The sequence below is a fragment of the Tympanuchus pallidicinctus genome, unplaced genomic scaffold, assembly GCF_026119805.1.
Source record: "Tympanuchus pallidicinctus isolate F22 unplaced genomic scaffold, pur_lepc_1.0 scaffold2, whole genome shotgun sequence".
NCBI lineage: Eukaryota > Metazoa > Chordata > Aves > Galliformes > Phasianidae > Tympanuchus > Tympanuchus pallidicinctus.
The window spans coordinates 25,749,103-25,767,500 of NW_026294721.1; the positions used below are offsets into that span (position 1 = coordinate 25,749,103).

The 18,398-nt window shown below is 37.2% G+C and overlaps 1 protein-coding gene across 8 annotated transcripts in view; it reads left to right on the plus strand.

Annotated features, from left to right (window-relative positions):
• Positions 1-18,398, plus strand: part of TRMT9B (tRNA methyltransferase 9B (putative)) — a 105,600-nt gene that overhangs the window by 70,686 nt on the left and 16,516 nt on the right. For 6 of the 8 annotated variants that reach the window (XM_052682397.1, XM_052682398.1, XM_052682400.1 and 3 more), the window contains one exon: positions 9,427-9,583. Coding sequence is in view for 2 of the 8 variants with exons in the window: in XM_052682395.1 (XP_052538355.1) it covers positions 16,940-16,968 (29 nt within the window). In the remaining 6 variants the exon portion in view is untranslated. Of the gene's footprint in view, positions 1-9,426; positions 9,584-16,649; positions 16,759-16,798; positions 16,969-18,398 lie in introns of those variants that run through there. The other 2 variants (XM_052682396.1, XM_052682395.1) reach the window with 2 other exon arrangements.

The window sequence follows — 18,398 nt, forward strand, 5'->3', positions numbered from 1 at the left end:
CATATTATTTGTGATCTTTGAGTATTTTAAATGATAAATTAATGTATAAAAGCGTAGAAGTCAAAGGCCAAAGTGATTTTGAGTGTAAGCATTCTCTAAGGTGTGTAATTATATTAGAGAGGAATTACTATGATTTTACTTGCCATGCTCTGCATGTTGGGCTAAGGTCAGCGGACTTTAAAATCAAATTACAGTTTACTCCAATGCAGGCAGGAACTCAACCATTATTTACAGAAAATTTAATATTAAATGTAAGATTTTCCATAGGCATCTGGGGCACCTCAAAAATCTGCAATGGACAGGAATTGACAGAATTATTTCAGAATATAAAATGAGTTGCTGGTACTAGCATTTGGAAGCCCAAATTATCTCCTCAACTTAGGTATGACATTATCTAAAGTAAAAGGAGAAATTAAATTCATCTTGGCAGCATATGCATTTCTCATGAAAAGCTATGCTAAATAATTAGAAGATATGTAGAATCTTGAATGTATAAAGCAGCTTCCTTTTTGGTAGTCATCCCACATGATTTGCGACATGAAAGTAGTTTTGTGATGGAAAAGTAGTTTTGTGATAGTTTCAGGAATTTTTTGATCAGCAGAATTTTCCAGTAGAACAGTAAAGTTAGAAGGTATTATTTCATTATGATTTGCTTGATCTTCATTCTTCAACTTGCCTGTATTTAAGTATATTTAAATGAATGTAAACTGAAGCCTATCAGAAGAAAATAAATACCATTAGGTACAGTCACTAAGAGCCTCGCTGTTTAAGGAGGAAGGAGCTTTCCTCAGCCAGAATGAAATAATGCTAGATTAGCACTCCTGTGAGCTCATTCTTTAAGCTCTTTGCAAAAACTGTATGTTATTCTGAGTTCTACTTGACTATTACTGTATTTACAGATACATCAATATTATCACATATAAAAACTAAAAACAGAAGCACCTTGAGGGTTTCAAGTATTTGTAACAATTATCAAAAATTCTTAGATACAAATAATATACCAGAAGAAGAACTGAAAGCAGTTTGCTTTCTGTCAGCTTCAGTATAGAAACTGCTGTGCACTGAGTGCCTCTTAACATTTTCTTCTTTTGGATTTCAGGGCATTTTAAGTTGACAGTGGTTGATAAATAGAAGCATTTACTCATCTACCATTCAAAAAATATATTTGTGCAAATCTTATTAGGTAGTTTGACAAAGGCAAAATACCTGGGGAGCAAATATTGTTTTTTTTTGTTTGCCTTCTGTATTTTTTGTTTGTTTTGTTTTGTTTTTTTTGTTGTTGTTTTTTTCCAGAAGGTAAATTCTTACTTACCCTTACAGTTATGGAATTTCTTATTCTAGCCCCACTGGTCTCAGTGCAGTTCCCTCTGGTTTACAGTGAGATAGGTAGAGATTCAGGTGCTACACGCACAAGAGCAATTTACAGGAATATGAGACATTAGTGTCTTTGTTTCGGAGTATTTGGAGACCTAAGGTAATGATGAGGGTATAATGAGATCAAAGACCCCAGATAATTTTGAGGTGCTTGAATACTTCCATTCCAAAACGTTTATTTGTTTTTATTAAAGTAGATGCAATATACAGTTTTGTTGATAATAACAGCACTGAGCCCTGTGAGAAATTAAGCATTGTGGCTAAGGCAAAACATTTTTCAGGCCTGTAAGTAGACATTGGAAACTCCCTCTTACCTTGAAATCTCGTAAGTATTGCCGTCTAAATTGAAATTTTATATAACTGAGTAGAATACTGTGTATTTTCAAAACTTGCATGGGAAAATTGCTGTAATTTAAGAACTAGTAACTTCAAGATACTTGTAGTTATTGTGCAAGACTCACCTTTTCCCCTGTGCAAGCAGAGTAATCATCATGCAGCCCTTAGAAACATATTAAAATGTTTCTTAGCAAATATCACCTGCAGCTCTGGGTCTCATGACTCATTTTTATAATACTTTTACTATCTTCCTGTAATATCATTTATGTTTTCCAGAACACTGAATATAAAGTCATGGAGGAATAGTCTGCTAATCATGCGAATAACCATTCACACAGCTGCTTAACAAAGATTTTAACAGGAGATACTTCTTCAATATGGTGTCTCAGTAAATTGGAATTTTGCAAAATGTACAGACATGCAAATCTTTATGCACATCATTTGCTTCACTGGAACAGTAATTATTATTCAACAGTTAGCTTTATTTCTTTAAAGTTGGTAGCTATTTCTTCAGCTTTGGTAGTTATGACTTCAGGGGCTTTTGAAGAGGAACAGAGAGTAAGTGTAGACTTTCAAAGTTTAATTGTACTCCTTAAATACTTTCATATACAAAAGCAGTGAAGTTTCTGTTGATGTATTTTGACTTTGGAATGTACTGTTTTCCTTTTATCTAAATGTGGCTTTCAATCCATACTGTAGGACTGCAATATATTTTTCAGGAGCACAGGCTAATGTCTCAGAGAAGTAGTGGGAAGGAAGTTGATGCCTCCTGCCCACTTTTGAATGAAGGCATTCTGAAGCCTGAAATAGTATTTCATTTCAGTTTGTGAGTTTCCTCTTTTTGACTGGGAAGCTTTTCTTGGATCAGTGGGAGGAAGCAGTACTCTGTGATATGCACATTTCTGAGAGGTCATAAGAGTCTACTGTATGTATATGAGTGAGTCTAGATACAATCCCTGAAATCCCTGAATCCTATAAGGTAGCCTGAGGTCAATTTTTTTTTTTTTTTGGTAAAGAACATATAGGTCAGAAGCACATGACAGTAAGTAATCAAGGTGGCATGATTCATTACAGTTGAATATGTTATTCACTGGCTTTCTGTATATCTGTGCAAGTGGTTTAGCTAAGATGCCTGTCACAGGAGTCCAGCTGTTCTTCAAAGCATAGCTCATCGTCAGGAAAGTAGACTAATTCCACTTGGAACAGTGGCTGAGCAGTGAGGTGTGGCTGTATGCTTTTCAAAAACCTTTACAAAGACAGATAAACTGGGAGATACAGCACAGAGACACAAAGATGCTTTTGAACAAAAGAAGCCTAGCTTCAGCTTAGCTTATTGTTAGAGCTGGTCTTCACAAGCATGCCTATATGGTTTTGGACAGTGACAGCCTGGAAGATGAGAGAGGGACAGGGCCAAAATTGTGGTTCTTCCCACACCTGCAGAGAGAAAGAAAATGGCAATCTATTTTTTCTGTTCTTTGTGTTTTAGCTTAGAATGTGACACACAGAGAAGGCTTGAAGAAGCACTGTGGTCCAGTCAGGGAAATGAAATGGTTGCACAGTGACTCTACAGCTCTGACTTTGTATGTCACTCATGCACATCTTTCCCATATCCCGAGCTCCTGAAAGCACTCAGGCACTTTCCTACATAGATAAGGAATAGAAGGTGATTTAAGAGGCAGTAATACTAGAACAACTAGGAAGAAGTGTTTGCTGGTTATGTTGTTTGTGGAACAGGATAAAACATAAATTTCGTTCTTTTTAAGCACAGTATATTCAGTTTAAGAAAGTAAAACTTTCTTCTGTGTAATGGTTGTGTGGGAGAACTTTTCTTCTCGTGCATCTAGCTGTCAAAATTGATGGCATTAGAAGGTATGGTAAGAACATTGTTCTTGAGTTTCCTTGCATTTTCAAGGTCTGGAAAAGTACAAATGACCATGGAAGATCTAACACATAGCTGTTATGTGTTCTTCTTGCTACTTAGCTTGGGCACTGCCAAAGTTTCCTTCAGGACTTTCACTAAACCTCTAGGGCATGTTATAAAAAAAGGAAAAAAAAATTATAAAAACCCATTAGTAATTTTCAGCCAACTTCCAAAGAGAACCATAGGATTTCTTAAAATCAAAGTAGTGCACAGAGGATGAAATACTGTAAAATGTCTTTGAAATACCACCAAGAACATTAAGATTTAAAAAAATCTAACATCTGAGCCAAACTGACCTCCTTCTTTCTTTGTGTGACATATTTTCATACAAGAATTGACTTGTAGTCTTCACTGCTAGCAAGACTACGCAGATCATCAGTTGCCAAGAAACAGGAATGTATAACTCATACCCGAGATATGACATAGATACTAGACCTTGCTCCTCTTTTCCTGCTAAATTTATAGCCTTCTTTACATCCTGGCTCTCTAACTCATATTCAGAGGACTTCAGGGACATAGCCTCTGAGTCTCTGCCCCTCCATTTCAGAAGCAGCTGCTGCATTTATTTAGTAAACGTCATACTTGTTATCAAGAAGTTTTTGAATGTCTCTAAAGGAAGCTGTTCTCATTGCTGGTATACAAAAGCATAGTGTATTGCTATTAAAATTTTCCTCACTGCTTCTCTTGTGTGAAAAATGTTGTGTATGCAGTAGGTAAATTATAAAGAAAAATTAGTCAGATTAAGAATTCTATCTGCTTTGGTTAAGAATAAGCAAAGAAAATTCTGGCTTGAGTGACGGATGATGAATAAGATATGATTTTTTTCTTTTGTTTAAGGAAAATAAATCACAGAGTCCCATTAGCCAATCCATTCCACATAGTCTCATAAAAAATCTAAAGGATTTAAATTCTTTTGCAGTGAATTACATATTTAAGTTAAAATCTGTTGGAAATTAAGAAAAACAAAACAAAAAGCAAGAGGGTCTATCAAGAATGTTGGATTCTGTTCTAAACTTCATCACAGTAGTAACAATTACATTACTCTCTTGCATGCCAAATCAATCAGAAAAGCCTGAAAAACAATGAAACACATTTTAAAAAAGATTTTTCTTTGCTGAATTTAGAAAGATTCTTTAAATAGAAAACTCTACATAAGAGTTTTTCTAAACCTCTTTTCATACAGCCCAGTTACATTAAATAGACAACATACAATAGCTATTTATTTTTGTAAAGTACTACCAGAGCACTCAGTGCCAGATGATATAATTATCATTTCTTATTCCCTGGACACTTAGTAAGGTTGTTTCTAACTTTGATAATATAATGAAGAATGAGTCAGGTACACTGGTAGATAATTTTCCATTGTAATTATATGCCTAATTTCTAGCATAAAATAAGGCAGATAATAAATGCTTCCTATTCTATTTAAAATATTTTAATCTTATTATCCCTTTCAATACTTTTACAGAAATGACTAAATGAGACTGAAATATACAACTGATTTCTGGATATAAATTATAGAAAGATGTATCTTTATCTAAGAAGCTGAAGTAAGCTTTAAGTCAGAGGAAGCTTATATAACAGGGAAAGACAGGAAATTTAGACTAATCCTCTTGCAAAGAGTGCTATGAAATCAAGACAGAAGGCAATGTCCCTTAACAAATTGACTTTGGCTAAGAATACAGATGGATCGCTTCCTTGAGGCAGATGTAGGTGTTGCAGTACTCACCACTGAAAGTCCCACTCCTTCAGACACTCATCTGCCTGTTGCCGTTAACAGCATGGCCTCTGCCAAAGCTCATCCATATGGTAAGATTTAAGCAGATAAGGACGGTCTTTGTAGCACGTATATCTTGTTTTCAGCTAACTGTTGGGAAACTTAAGTTGTGTTTCAGAGAAACATTTACCTTTCCATAGGAGTTACTTCACTAAGTCTGAACTGTTTAGCTCTTTATCCATGTACAATTCCTGGAATTGTAGCTTAGTCCCTTTTTCAAAACTTTAGCCTCATATTCAGTAAAGCTAATTTTCAGTGCTCTCCTTGGCCACTGAGAGCTGGAAAGAAACCATTGTGGCTATGTCTATAAAGCCATCTGAAGATTAGTGCAAAATTATCCAGACTAGGATTTGTCTGAACTAACCCAAGTGTTGACTGTTGTATACCTGTGAATGTGAATCTTTGGAAGGTAAATTAAGACCCTTGTGCTGAAATTCTGCTGAAGATGATTAACAAAGATATCAGAGCCATTAAGGAACTGCAAATGTATTTACAGGCAAGCAAAACAAAAATAAATATATCTCAACAGCAGTAAGTGATCCTGAAAACGCAACCTCATGCATTTGTGGTAGGAGGCAGGGGTTGAAGAAAGCAGCCTGAGAATATAGAACGAGATTGTCCCTCAGTAGCCAGGAAAGAGAGGGGAAGTTAGAACAGAGCTGTCTGAGTCTAAACAGATGTTTTTACCTACAACTGCAATTGTTCCTGTTTCTAGAAACACTGCTGAAAACTCCTAGAAAACTCCTAGAGAATTGTGAGAAATTGATAAAAGATGAAAACTCACAGTTTTCTTGTTGTCTATCACTGTTGCTTTTATACTTAATGAACATGGCTGGCTAGATTGAAATTGCGCTTGTATTTTTATATAGCTTTACAGGTAACATCTTTCTCTCTCACTAAGCTGCTTTGAATAATGATGACCAAATGAAGTGAAACTTCTGCATATACTTTTTCTTTATAAACAGAAAAATCTGTTGGTTGCAGTCTTTCCTTTCCAGCAAAGGAATGTGGTAAACTTGCGTGCAAACAGCAAGGACAGCAAAGACTGGTATTTGAGTCAGGCAACAGCATTATTCTTACTGCGTATAGAAAGAACCTCTGTCTAGCTGATATGGTTGGTAGATTTTCTGTTTTAAAATTATCCTTCCTAAAAAGTGTGCATGTAAAACCATAAGTTTTTTTGAAAGAGCAGAGCCAGCTTTCCAGATCTTTAAAGAGACATAGTTTACAAAGGCACACAGTTTAGCTTATCTCAAGGTTCTGAAAATTTCTTATTGATCTTAAGGACAAATCAGTCAGAGATGACAGAACTCCTGTCATGTGTTATTGTAAATGGTGAACAAACCCCAGGTTTTAATGGCACATTAAAAATTCATTTGAATATTACATTTAAATTACATAAAATTAAAACTAGTTGAAACACTTGTTAAGGCTTTTAAACAGGCATCTATATAGCTCTGTATAGAGCAAGGAAGACTGGGGACTTGTGTCCAGATAATCAGATGCAATACATTGCCAACTCAGAGTCTAAATTTGGTCCTTGGATAAGTACTTTTATCTCTCCCCTTAATCATCCAAAGACAAAGAATGCCAGTAATTTATGTTCACTCTCAAACAGCTTGATTTTGCTTAACTTACTTACACTGAATTTCTTCAGGCAGGTTTGAACTGGTAACCAGTAACTAGTTAGTCAACAGAAAGTGCTGCTGAATAGTAGTGGTAGTGAAATCTGGCTGCATTTGCTCTTTGCTGTCTTTCAGGTTTAGGAAGAAGTATAACACAGTAGTCTTGCTCTTCATAATTTCTTTTAGTTGAATCACACTGCTTTATTGGGGCTGTATTCCTCTTAGATGATCAAAGCTGCCAAGCATTATATATGTACTCCAATTTAGTCTGATAAATTAGTCTATTAGCAGTAGGCAATTATGAAATGCAAATCATTCCAGCTTTTTTAGAACAGGACACATTTCCCTGTGGAGTTAGCTGTCTATCTCTCTGTCTCTTTTCTATATGTATTGTGAGGCTGGGGTTCTAGGTAGGAAACACTACCCAGTCTGACAAGTAGCTTTAGGTACCAAGTGAATGCAGCCAGAGCCATCAGAGACACTAGCATTTTCTCTGAGAAATAAAATAGGAATTAATAGATCCTACTGTTATAATAACAATATATTTTGACAAATAAACAGCTAAGGAAATAATTTGCTGGTATTCAGTTAAAATCGTAGTAAGTTAAAATTATTGACAGAATAAACAGAAGATGCTATTAATCAATTAAAAATTATCAAGATGTCAAATCAAATATCTTTTGATGTGTTCTTGTTGGATTTAATTTGCTGAAATCACTTCTCTGAATTTCCTGGAATGAGAAGGCTAAGAAACATTATGTTTTGATGTTGCTGAAAGGAATGATCTTTTAATATTAGGCTTGAAAATTGGTGTGGTATGGATAGAGAAAAACAGTAAGGGTTACGTTTTCTTCATTATTTTTAATTTGGAATTCTAAGGAGCGAGTCTTCAAATGTAGAGATGTTATAGTTTCGAAAAACTGAGAAAGAAAAAATTATTTGCAAACAAGGCTTTCTTACAAAAGAGAGAGAAAGCAGTGTGTAATGTATGTGTAATGTATATGTGCATACATATATATATTTTGCCAGACTTTGTACAAAATGTGAAATATTCAGAGATCTTTAAATTAATTGTTTAGCTGATTTCAGGTGGTAAGGAGTTGCTCCTTGTTGTAGAAGTGAACATAATCATCACAAGTATATGCATTACAAGTAGAAAGGAATGAACTCAGTTCTGTAGTATAATTTTATACTTCACTTGTCCTTGACTGCATGCTGATTTAAGGCATCCCATGCTAAAAAGTGGCTGTTTCTGTAAGATGAAGATGCATACAGATGCAGGTGTCAGATATTGCATCTTGGAGAAGATGCTGTGGATATTTTGGGAACAGTAGTTGTCCTCCTAGCTGATGATCTCGTGCTTTTCTTCTGTCATCTTCCTCTCTGTGGAGTCCAGTTATCTCTGACAGGAGGCTTAGCACTTTCACCTAGATTTCCTTTGTGGAAGCAAAGGTAATCAGTAAAGGCAAGCAGCACAGCAGTGATATATTGATAGCTAAAGAATGACTAGATGGATAAAACTTCCTAATGTCTAGAATTAAAATTTGTTAACTGCAGCGCCCTTTATGAGGATATTATAAAGGCTACAATGTTGATTAGAATGGTTGCTCTGTGATTCAGATGGTTAATCAATAAGTACAGGTTGAAAATCTGCTGAATAGAAAAACAAAGTGAAATGAACAAGGAAGCCACACATAAAAATCAAAAATATTTATTTGCAACAAAACCAAACAGAAACTAGGCAAAATGCCATGATGTGGGGAGAAAAGCACTGAAAATTTCTGATGACTGTGTGTTCCTATTATAAATTAACAAATGGTATAAAGCAAACTGTGCAGTAACACAACTGAAATAATAATGCTGTAGTAGAGATGGCTACGATTGTACTTATACCCAACAAATTACATGCTTCCACAAGTATTTAAATTTAATCTATATGTAGTACAGTGAAGAAAGCAAGTCAAGATTCTAGCTGGGATTCTTATGTTTGTTACAGCAGTGTAAAAATCTCAGTGAATACCTCACATTAGTAACATGTGCAAAGTTGGGGACTGTGTCTAGTCTTGAGATTCTTAGCATACCTATGTTTTTCATTTGATCTGCACTCTGAACTCCAGCTGAACAGGTCTGAATAGATGTCTTACTGATTAAGAAGATTCTAAAATACTCAAATGAAGACCTTAGGGCTCAGCTGAAAGGTCTAAATTTAGTGTCATAAAGTTAATGCCATGTGCAGTGATCATGGGGAACCTGCTGGACCTCCACAGGCTGCTACAGGTGGACAAAAGTCTTGTATGGTTCCTGCACTGTATTTTACAGTGTTCTGGGGATACTTCAGATGTAGAGGCTTTTGGGGACCGCATTCTAACCACTTACTTTTCCTCTAATTTTAGGCGCTTTTCATGCTAGTGATTGCTCTGTCAAGGCCTAAATGCTCCAAGCGTGACCCACAGAGAATAATGTCGACTTCTCCTGTGTGATGACATTGAGCAGAACCACATTTTGCTTCAAAAGAGATGTCTGAAAGTCTTCAGAAAGTGAGTTGCATGGGTAAGTTTCAAATGGCTGACAACTTCAAAGTCAAAATTTTGTTATGCATTTTGGGAGGTCATGTTGGTATTATCATCTAACTTCAGACATGTAAGGGAAGTGAAACTGCAGGTTTAGTAAACTAATGAATGTAAATTTTCAAGATCCCTATCTGAAACCGAGACTATCACAGTGCTTCCACTCAGAATATACACATATGCAATTAACACAAGACTCATTTCCTACTTGTCATGCAGTTGGGATAGGAGGGTCTAACTGGGGTGTGTTGCATATATTTTCTACTTCTTGATGGCCAGGAGGAGTTCAGTGAGACTATCCCCACTCCCATCACTAAAATATGCTGATGGCTGGAAATCAGAGCCCATGTGTTGGGTTAGGATCAGCATTTTTGTTTTTATTTCTGATAGCTGCAAGGTGTGGGTGCATATGGGAAGGAGTCCCAGGGAGTAAGAAGAAAAGAAGGAAGACAACGCTCCTAGGAAAATGGTTTCACTGGGAGCTCAGGGCACCAGAAGTAGCTAAGGAGTCTGTCATGTTTACAATACTTCTGGTGGATAGTTCAGCCCAGCATGTATATTCTGAACTTCCTCTCCCACAGAATTTTTCAGTCTATATGAAAAATCCTTCAGAATTTAGAAAAAGTCTCTTATTCATATATGGAAATCCACTCTCAAAGTTTATGTACAGTATAGGAAAAGACATCTAAGTTTTAAGAAGAAAAATAGCATAAATTATTGCTCTGTTCTTACTTTGTACCTTGTTTCCATTGAACTAACATTAAGAAGGTTCACAGCTTCTATCTATAAGAAAATTTAAATAGTTGGTAGTGAAAAGTTATCTGACTCCTATCAAGAATTTCTTATATTTTCCTGTTGGGGTGGTCCTGTGAAGATAGAATTACACCCTTAGCAATAAGAAGGCAAGTTTTTTTGGATGTGGAATAGCAAGAGATGACTTGATGTACTAGGCTTGAATGTAGTGATCCATCATACCTAATTTTATTCTGATAATCACCACAATTTTCTAAATGAAGCAAGACTAGTAGTGCAGCTACAGTAAGTGTGATTTCATAAACATTATAGAAAACCTGCTTTAGTTTAATCTTAGGAATTTGTTTAACTTTTCTGGTGAGTTGTTTACCTTTTCTGGGCAAAGATTTGTTCATAATTTTCATTTAAAAACTCCAGTGTTTGCTAACAAATAGTTTTAAAAACAAGCATTCTTTTTTTTTTTTTTTTTTTTTTTTTTGGCTTAGTGGATGGTAAAATGAGAAAATGAGAACAGACAAATTACTAAGCAGACAAAACACCATACTTATTCCTGCAACATATCTGAACAGTAAAATTCTTCATAAATGCCAGCTTACTAGAAATGGCTTCATTTCTGTATACTATGTACTATATACTATATACTATGTACTAGATACTAGATACTAAATTCTAGATACTGGTTTTAAGCAGCATTCAAAATCACTTGTTTATGGTTCTGTTTTTGCAGTGTTTCAGTATTGCTCAGTATACTAAAATCACATGAAAACTGCACTGTATATTAAATTGATAGCAGTCATTCTATCTTTCAAACCCAGTAGCTCAGGCATCAAAAGACCCATCTGTATTTTGTTCTAATTCTAACTAGATTTGTAATGCACCTGGTAAGTTCCTGCCCATTTAGAAACCCACCAATTTCACTTCTGCCAAAATGAGTATTAAGAATACTAATATAGGTCAAGCAGTTTGCTATTAGTATGAGCAACAGCATAAATAACCCATAATTTGCATCCAAAATGGATGAATAGCTGCCATTGTATGATTTAAAACTCTATAAATAAAGGAGAAGGCAATAAGGAAATCCAAGAAAAAGGTTCTTGAGAGACAAAAGAAAGTACAGCTGAGTTGCTTATATTGCCTCAGGCGTGACAATGAGGTTGAAAAATAACTGTGGAAGTGAGTACAGGACTGGAAAGAACAGGAAAAAAGGACATAGAGAACTGGAAAACTGAGTCTGAATCAGAACAAAGAACCCCTAAAACTCTTGGGACTCTTTTGAGTTTCAGGAGCTGAGTCTGAATAAGGTTTATAATCTCCTCATCACCTGGGATATCTGGACTGATAATGACTGATAAGACCCTGGTAACAAAGCATGCAGAGTGAAATTTGCCATCCTACATAGCCATTTTTTTCAGTGAACAATGTACATCTACATTTCAAGTCTACTCTAAGCTATTTCTAAATGGAATGTCTAAAGGGGATCAGGACTGGTGTCTAGAAAGTTAAGATGAGCTCTGGCTTTTTCATATATTTTCATATACAAATAATTTAACTCCTGTGACACAAAGACTGTAAATATCTAAATACAGGTAGCAAAGTTTGTTTTTCAAAGAGAAGTAGATGCATTAGAGGCCTGCAACTTCCTCCACTCAGGAAAGGGCAAGAATCATAGAATCACCAAGGCTGGAAAAGACCTACATCCAGTCCATCTATCACCAATAGTTCTCACTTAACCATATTCCTCAAGGATATGCATCTGCTTTAGTAGTACACTTTTCACTCTCTTTTTGTACCTCCTCACCTTTACTTCTCTCCGATACTGAATTTCAGTTAATACTTGAACATTCACTGAAGTGAATTTTTATTATATGCCTCAATTCAGATCAAAATGTCAAAATGCTGCAGGAAAGTAATCTTTATTCTTAGCCACAGAGAGTAAATGCAAATGCTTGAAAATCATCTCCTTGTGGAATGCCTGCGTCATTTTTTGCAGAGGCAAGAAATTTAAGTACTGAGGGCTTTGTCCTGCATGGAGACTGCCAATGAATAGTAATTAGTCCTTATAAGATAAATAAATCCAACTCTCCTTCCTTGCATGCCAAATAGGGTTTTATTGCTTCAGGATATTGGAACGCTGCTCAGGGGCTGACAATATGCCACCCTAACATCTACAGTGCATTGATGCCAGCAGTCCTGAAATAATTGTGTTCATCTGCATTCAAGGTAGTTAGGTACCAAATTCGTTCGTGTTAATGCTTGACGTTATCTTATTAAGAAACGCTCTGTCCCTCTGATACGGCAAAAACAAAAGGAAACTCAACAAACAAACCAAACCTACCAACAAACCAAATGAAAAGAACCTTCCACAACAAGCAGACAATCAAGTAACAGTCTTAAAATCCGTCCAAGTATGTATTTCTTTAACTTCTGCCTCTGAAATCTGACACTGTAAAACAAGGAAGAGGAAAGATGACACGGAAAAAAAAGTTAACAAAAAAACTGTCAAAGAAGGTGTTCTCAATCTGATTGATAGACAAGTTTTTCTGTGTTCATCTTTCTTTCAAAACTTTTACTTAACTAGTTTTTACTTGATTAAGTCAAACCTAAAATATGCATGAAGTACAACTTAAACAGTGCATAGATTTTGCCCATTCTTACTGTCACTTGGAAACATTTCAGCTGATATTAGTGTTGTATTCGATCCATTTATGCATTTGGGGTCTGAATTGTGTTTCCTGGAAAACAGAGTCAGTAGGTTTACTTGGTTAAGACGTTATACAGAATAAGTAAGGAACTGGCACTTTAAGGAGTACTATATTCTTATGTGGATTTATATACTATTGCTTTTCACATTTATTTTTCAGTTAGTCTCTCTTTAACAGCTTTGGAGTTGTGTTTCACATCAATCTCTGACAGTGAATTAAGAAAGAAATTTCTTTCTCCTGTGATCAGTTCTGCTTGCCTTATCTCTTGCAACATCCGTACTGACCTCACAAAGACTTGTACTAGTAAGGTGAAGGCCTGTAAGCCTTGGTTCTAATATTTAAGTATGAAATAATAGTGCTTAGCACTTACACAACTTGAAGTTTTATAATTTTCAAAGCACTTTACAAATCTTAACTAGTAAATCCCCACAGCAAATCTCTAAGGTAGGTTGTGAAGGCCACACACTGAATTTCTCCCACAAGATGAGCTTGCTTGCATACTAAGCATATGTGAAAAAATATCTGTGCAGTTATGTCACTGGAGTTATGAGTGTTTAATTTCACTGGACCACAGCACTGCCACTTGTTGTACTTCTACTAAATTAGCTTTGATTTCTTATACTCTGTATTGTGACCCAACATGGAATATTAGCATGATTTTAAGGATATTTATTATTACTAAAACACCAGGAAAAAAATAAGAAGCAGAGAATGTTATCTTTCATTCAAGAAATCAAGTTTCTAGTGCTAATGATTGCAAAGGAAATAAAGGAAGCCTCTCAATACTGAAGCTCTCAGGAGAGTAAGTACCAATTTTGAGAACACGAGTTTTATGTTATTGAGATTGACTATCAAGCCAAAGCATGATTATACTTAAGGGAACTTAAGGCTTCAGAGACTGCACTTCATTTAGGAAATTGTATTCTTTCCTAGCTCATATTTTCTTTGAATTTTCATATCCCAGGAAAAAGAAAATTGGATCGTTACTGCTTTAATTGCTTTAAGGCTAAAAATTTCCTATGAAGTGAAAATACCACTTTAACTTCACAGTAATATTGTTAACTTTGTACTTCTGATAACGTCACAAATGCCATTGGTTCCTTTTTTTGTTAGCTCTACTGGAAAACTTTTAAAAACCATTATAATTTGAATGTAACATTACAATCACGTGAAGACCGAATTCACCAAGCAAAGGTGTAAGTTATTAACTCATGACTGCGCCATTAAAAAGAATCTTCTGCAAACTGAAAAGTCTTTCTATTATCTGGCTCTGAAAAGAAAGTGGTTCTGATTGGCAAGGCATAAATACAAGAGAACCAGAAAGCAACTACAGTTTTCATCACAAATTAGAACAAAAGTTCCTCAATTTTCCAGAATGTCTATAGAGTCAACGCAGAATTATTTATATTCCCTTCAAGACATCAGGGAAATGAATGCCTTCCTTTTGCTTTCATCTCCAACTGTCTTCTCTGTAAAGCTAGCAGTTTGAGAGCTGGTCCTTTGTAAGAAAGCTCTATGACTTGTGAAGACTGACCTCAATTTCTTATTTCCTTTCTGCTTCAGTGTGGAAACTTTTATTTCCCTACTTTTTACTGTTTTCTCCTGTCTTTGTTTTCCTTCCTTTAGTCTTTTTTTTTTTTTTTTTTTTTTTTTTTTTTTTCCCATCTTTGGAGGAAAATGACAACCTTGGAAGGAATAATTAGAATTCTTTGTGACCTTAAGGTAAAAATTGTTGCCTGATTCACCATTAAATTTCTTATCAAAGGGTGCGAGTTTCAGGCAGATCTGGCAAACAGGAGTTTCCACATGAGAAATGACAAGGGATAAGCAGAAAAGAGACCCTAGAAAGCAAAGGAATAAAGGGATGAAACACAGGAGGAGACCTAATTAGCCAGTCTCACATGCTTGCCACTACATAATTTCAAATTCTCCAAGTGGAGCCTGGTATTCTGCAGACAAGCTCATAATTAAGTACAGAGTTGCAAAGCGCACACACAAGAGGGCTGAATTAAGGTTTCATGGGTAGCCTTCTGGCTTTCCCAAACTTTGGTCACTTAATTTAGTGACCTAAATCTTTTTTTAATACAGAAACATTGTTTTTGATGAGGTCTTTTAATTGTTTAGAGAGGAGGAGTTGTTAAGGAGTGCAATTTATTATACAATTACAGATGCCTAGCACTTAAAGCACTTAAAGGAAAAAGTATTCTATTTTTATTCTGCATAAATTTGTTAATCATGTTCAGCCCATAATACCTGTGTGGATGAGGTTCTTTTTTTTTCTTTTTTCTTTTTTCTTTCCTCTTCCCCCCCCTCCCTTCCCCCCCTCCCCCCCCACCCTCCCCCTCCCCGAAGCCCATTAGTAGATTATCATCTACTTCAAATGCATCCAAAGGAGAAAGTTGCCAGTTTATAGGACTGTCAATCTTGGCTGTAGAGTGCCCAAAAAAGATTAGATTCTAAGGGAAAGACTGAGTGAATTCACTATGGAGTTTTAGGAGAGTCTACGTCAGAATCTTTTTCTAAGAGGCAGTGTTTTCAAACTGAAGAGATTTTAAAACAAACCAATAATGGTGTCAATACATAAATTGGACCAGATGGTATTCACACTTTAGTGATTTTTTAGGAAACTTGGGTATGAAGTTCCTAGGGGGTGCTGCACTATGCAGCCTTTTCTTGGAACCAACTTTGGTACCTGAGGACAGAAATACAGCAGATTTAATGGCATCTTGCAAAAAAAAAAGAAAAAAAAAAGTTTCTGAGAGCACTGGGAAGTATGAGACCCTAGTTTGTACCAGACAATTACCTGACATTGCCTTACATAACAAAATTAGCAGATGCATGTGGAAGAATGGAATAACAGGATACATGTCAATCTTTGTAAAGCTTAGTTGTGTCTTATAAATCAGTCAAAGCTCTTTGAAGAAGCTAAGAAGGTTAATTGTGAGTTAGCCAATAGCTCTGACTGTTGGATGTCTTCATAATAAAGATCAAGGGCTTCAGCATTTCTCCAGGGCTTTGATATATTTAACAGGATATTAGCTTCATATGTCTCCAGTGTAGTTTTTCTCATCCTGTTCTTCTTCTCTTCCAGTATTATTGTTGTTTTTTGCTTTAGGTGGGCTTGTCAGACTAAAAGCAATGTATGTTTTTCAGTCGGTTCAGCAATTTTGAAAACCTTATTGATACACATTCATGTTCCCACTATTCCCTTTTAATCCTGTCTCCAGGTACCTTTAAGGTTGATTTGAGGCCACACAGAACATTTAATACTTCAGCACCTCCAGAGCCATCAGTGCAATGCTGTGCTGAGTTCTGTGCCTGTAACATGAGCTTGTGTTGCTTTTTCATGCTTCTCTCTGTATTTATCGGTAACCTCATATGTAAACTATAAGCTCCTGGAACAGGACAAACTATGTTCTGTGTTTATGCAGCCCTAAAACTCTTGGGGTCCCTGCTCACTATTCTGACAAATATGGCTAAACATGTGAAAGTATAGAAACAACCTGCCATTTTCCAGCTCCCATTGCAAGCACTGGGAGGACGCTCGTGCTGCAAAACCTGGCAGGCACCCACAAAGGTCAGTGCGAGCTTAACCTTTATATGAGGGCTAATCCCCCCTCCTCCCTGGAAGCTTCCCCCTCTTCCCATCAGCAGCTCCAGCAGCATTCATCCTTCCCTTTTTCCTTTGCAGGATGCGACGGGGGTAAGGAAAAGAGTTAACATTTGGCATTCCGGGGGGCGGTGAAGGGGAGATCGGGGCCGTGCCAAGGGGGGGAGGGGGGGTGCCCTCAGCAGAGGGCCAAGCCCTCCTCTCTCCCCTCCGCCGAGGGCCCCCCCTTGGCACGGCCCGGCACGGCACGGCCAAGCGCCGCCTCCGCGCCGGGATGCAGCCGCCGCCGCCCCGCTGGTGCAGGTAAGGAGCGGGGCGGGCCGCCGGGTGGGATGCTCGGAGCACGGAAATCCCCGCTGCCATCCCCCCCGCAGCCCTCCGCCCCGCGGGCTGGCTTTTGGGGGAAGGGAAGGGAGGATGGAGGAAAAAAATAATAATAATAGAAAAGCCGAAAAATTAGAAATGAAAAATAGCAAAATAGCGTCCTGATTGCTGGCAGCTTGATGTCGGAGAACGGAGGTGACCCTCTGCCGCCGAGCTGCTGACCATCCCCGGGACGAAAGGATTTCGAGATTTCGAGATCTAACTTCTCCCCCACCCTCCATGCTCCCCGTGTAACGGAGCGGGGCCGCGGTGCAGGCAGCCCTAGCATCAAGCAGCGTTGCTGGCGCTGGGCTTGGCAGCAGCGCTTGGGAAGGGTAGTTTTTAGGAGACGTGCGGGGAATTTACAACAGAAATAACAAGTTTCTCTGTGATGGCATGACTAATTAAAAATGAAGTATGCACTCTGAATTGGCAAACGGTCCTAAGCAATGATCTCGACAAATTCTGAGTCTTAATAGTTTAACATATTTTTCTCTCCCAGAATATTCAAAATACCTAAACATTGCCTTTGTAAATGCACGCAGAGACCTCACTGTTACTGAGTGTTCCCTGTTCACTGAATGTTTGTAAAGGGATTTCATTCCCACTGAGTGCTGGTGGGAGCAGCGAGTGCTCAGAGAGTCGGGGTCATCCACTCCTGCTCTTTGGGAAAGACATAAGGAGCCCAATTCTTACAGCAATACTGCTGTGTGGTTGTGGTGTACAAGATGACATTCGCTGCTGATGGAACTGCTTGGGTGATGTGTGCTTCTGGAGTTTGTGATTTTGAGCATAAAACTTGAGAAAGAGATAAGGAAAATATGCATCAATCTCTGCATGACCAACCAAGAGGGTCCTCTCAGGACTTTTTAATGCCCTGTAATAGAGCCAGTGGGGGGATTGGGTTTCATTTTGGTAGTTTATTTTCAATCCAGTGTATTACTATATTTATGTCTGTCTATATGCTATTTATAAAGTGCCTGCCTCTCTGAAGGAGTGCGTTTTTGTTTACTGTGTTCTCTCTCACACTGTGTTCTTGTAATGGACTGTACACTGAGATGTTTCTGTGGTGCTGCTATTGTGTAGCTTACAGAGATGTGTGTTTTGGGAAAAACAGACACATGCAGGTAGCTGTGGCTCTGCATTTTAATACTGCCTTTGGCAAGGAGATGTTCAAAGGGGTAAAACATTGTTAAATGTACATATAATGCTAAACTGAATTTTGTGTGAAGAAAAGTCACTCTTCAGCATTTTCTGAGATAAAACAAACATAAATCCGTACCTGAAGTTATAAAGTCTGTCCAAAGACTGAAATCAGCCCTGAGCCAAGAGACAGATGACAAACAGTTCCCATACAAACATTCTGGTAT